Source organism: Penaeus monodon, chromosome 27 (assembly GCF_015228065.2).
Source record: "Penaeus monodon isolate SGIC_2016 chromosome 27, NSTDA_Pmon_1, whole genome shotgun sequence".
Classification (NCBI taxonomy): Eukaryota; Metazoa; Arthropoda; class Malacostraca; order Decapoda; family Penaeidae; genus Penaeus; species Penaeus monodon.
Window position 1 is genome coordinate 9,079,163 of NC_051412.1, and position 2,421 is coordinate 9,081,583.

General features: G+C 36.7%; 2 protein-coding genes across 2 annotated transcripts in view; one reads left to right on the forward strand and one right to left on the reverse strand.

The window, feature by feature from the left end:
• LOC119590410 (protein FAM200A-like) overlaps nt 1-1,211 on the reverse strand; it is a 19,691-nt gene extending 18,480 nt beyond the window's left edge. Inside the window, exons 1-3 of the mRNA XM_037939078.1 lie at nt 1,046-1,211; nt 267-340; nt 100-145 (exon numbers count right to left, since the gene is read on the reverse strand). Of these exons, the coding sequence (XP_037795006.1) occupies nt 100-145; nt 267-340; nt 1,046-1,211 (286 nt within the window). The remainder of the gene's footprint in view (nt 1-99; nt 146-266; nt 341-1,045) is intronic.
• A 155-nt stretch (nt 1,212-1,366) lies between these two features.
• Nucleotides 1,367-2,421, forward strand: part of LOC119590563 (phosphatidylserine synthase 1-like) — a gene marked incomplete at its 3' end in the record, with an annotated part of 127,161 nt that continues 126,106 nt past the window's right edge. The window contains 1 exon segment of the mRNA XM_037939229.1: nt 1,367-1,585. Coding sequence (XP_037795157.1) covers nt 1,416-1,585 — 170 coding nt within the window.

Below are 2,421 nucleotides of genomic sequence, written 5' to 3' on the forward strand. Positions count from 1 at the left end.
ATACTTTATTATGATTGTAATAACCATGAAAACCAAGGATCCTGCAATTGATCATTTACGCCGAAAGTGGGTTATGAGCTCAAAAGGTTTGAAAACCACTGTCCTGGCAGATCGGCATATTGCTATTTGTTACTAACCTCTTGACCTGGAAATGTAGAAGGCATCTGTATTTTCTAGGAATATAATTCCGAATCACAAAGCTGACAAGATCGATTTACATGAATTGGTCTTTATGAAGATCTGATAGACAAGCATGCATCACTTACGTTTAAACATTCAGTAGTGTGATTACTACCGTGCATCGCGAGTGCAACTGAACAAAAGGTCGGTGTTAAGTCATCTTTGTATTTAAATGAAAGCTTATTAACCGCGCCACACCCTATGTTGATACTCTCTTAATGGTTGAAAAGTTTTTTTTTCGCTTGGTGTAAAGAGACACAAGTTGTAAAGAATGTTCTTGAAAAGTTATTATATCTTCTCGTGCGGGCAGTGGCGTCGGGGTAGAAGCCCTTTTTTTTTTTATTATTATTAATTGTAGACCGTTCCTCAATGTAAATAAATGGGTTTCAGTCTTGTTACATGAAAGCCATCTTCAGTAACAGACGAACTTTCTGGTAAAGGACAGTGCCTCGAATCTTATTTTACTGTAAAAATTTAAATATCTGCAGTTACCCGGTAACAATCTGGCCTCAGCTATTACACACCTGTCTATAAATTATAAGCATGCTTTCTTTTTCTGTACAATATTTGGTCGCTGCGATGGCTACATCAAGTACGAGTTTGGATTGATAGGAAACCCGCATCATTTGGAGTGACATTGTCATTTGTTACTTTAGAAGCATTTTATATCCACAAAGGATATCTGTGCATATATGAATAACTATGTAAAACCAAAATTGTCCATTTAATATATCATAATTAGTAATGAAGAGCAGTAGATAAAGATAGTTACAATAATACCAATGAAATCCTGAATTTGAGACTTCGTTTAGTCATTAACCACCATTGCCCCATACAAGATTGTAGATCTTTAAAATTAAATTACCACATGATAAGAATCTAAACCAGTTCTTGAGACTTCTCCTAAGGTGGTGACAACATTGGCAATCAGTCACACGCTTAACCTCAGCGTGATCCTCTGAAGGCACTACAGCGGCTTCGTTCTTTCTCGCCGCAGGTCGTCTGCTTTCTGCTCGCGCCTCCTGGGGCATCGAGGATTGTTCACGGAGGGACGTTCTTTCCATAAACTGGACTAAGGAATCTTAATCAGATTATTTTACACAATAAAAGATAAAATTTCTTCTCTGTACTGAGAACTGGGAAGCGGGCAATAATCAGTAGTTGTGTTATCTTTCATAGTTGAATTGAATAATCTAAACTCCATTTTTATTTCCGATTTACCTAAGTAAACAACTATGGCTGTTCGAAAACGAACCTATTCCTCAGGCTCTGATGCCTCTGATAGATTTATCTCAATTAATGAACGGCCTGTGGATGACATTTCTTTGGAATTCTTTTATAAACCTCATACAATCACGCTGCTGATCGTTATTATATCTGGGCTGATCTACTTTGCATTTACAAGGTAAGTGAGAATTTCCACTTCCTCAGGTGCAATTCAGTTCTAATAATATCGTGTTTTCCCTAGAGTCTTTGTTGCCTTTGTCATGGAAAGCCGACCATGATATTTTTTTGTGAGGAAAATAGCCCTTGAGTATGGAACTCAGGTAATGTGGATATTGAGATCAACTCGATATTATGCCGAAGTTACCCGAGAATATTCAAGGTGTAATCATAAATGAAATTGTTTACATGTATGGTTACGTACGTAACAAAAATGGAAAATTATAGCATAAGGGCAATATGAGTGTATAAATGGCACTCCTGTATAATAACAGTAAAACCAAAGTTTGAAAATACAACCTTTGAGTTTCAAAAGTCCAGACTTCAACATGAAAAGTCTATATGTTACCATTTGTCTGAATACATTACCATCTTGTCTGTGAATTATCTTTGCATGATATATATTTCATACTATTTATTTTTAAAATTATGATTTACTTATTGCGTTATATGCTATTGTATGTCTTCATATGTCATTATATATATCTGGTACAGCATGTGTGAAAGCAGACCCTTTACCTTACACTGAAGGTGACAGAAAATTCTGTCACTCATTCCAGTGACTTCTGGCAATTGTTTAGCCTTTCCACCGTGGGGTTCGCTGCATACAGTGGCCCTTCCTGCTTGACTCACCAGAGTGAGTCATGACAGCTATACCCTTCATGATGAGTAGATTTTTCATGATGATCATAGGCTTGCCCGACATAAGAGGTTAATACAAGCTGTATGACAGCTCTCCAATTTATTGCCATGGTAGAAGAGCTTGATAAAAACAGTAGTTTGGGATTTAGAACTTTG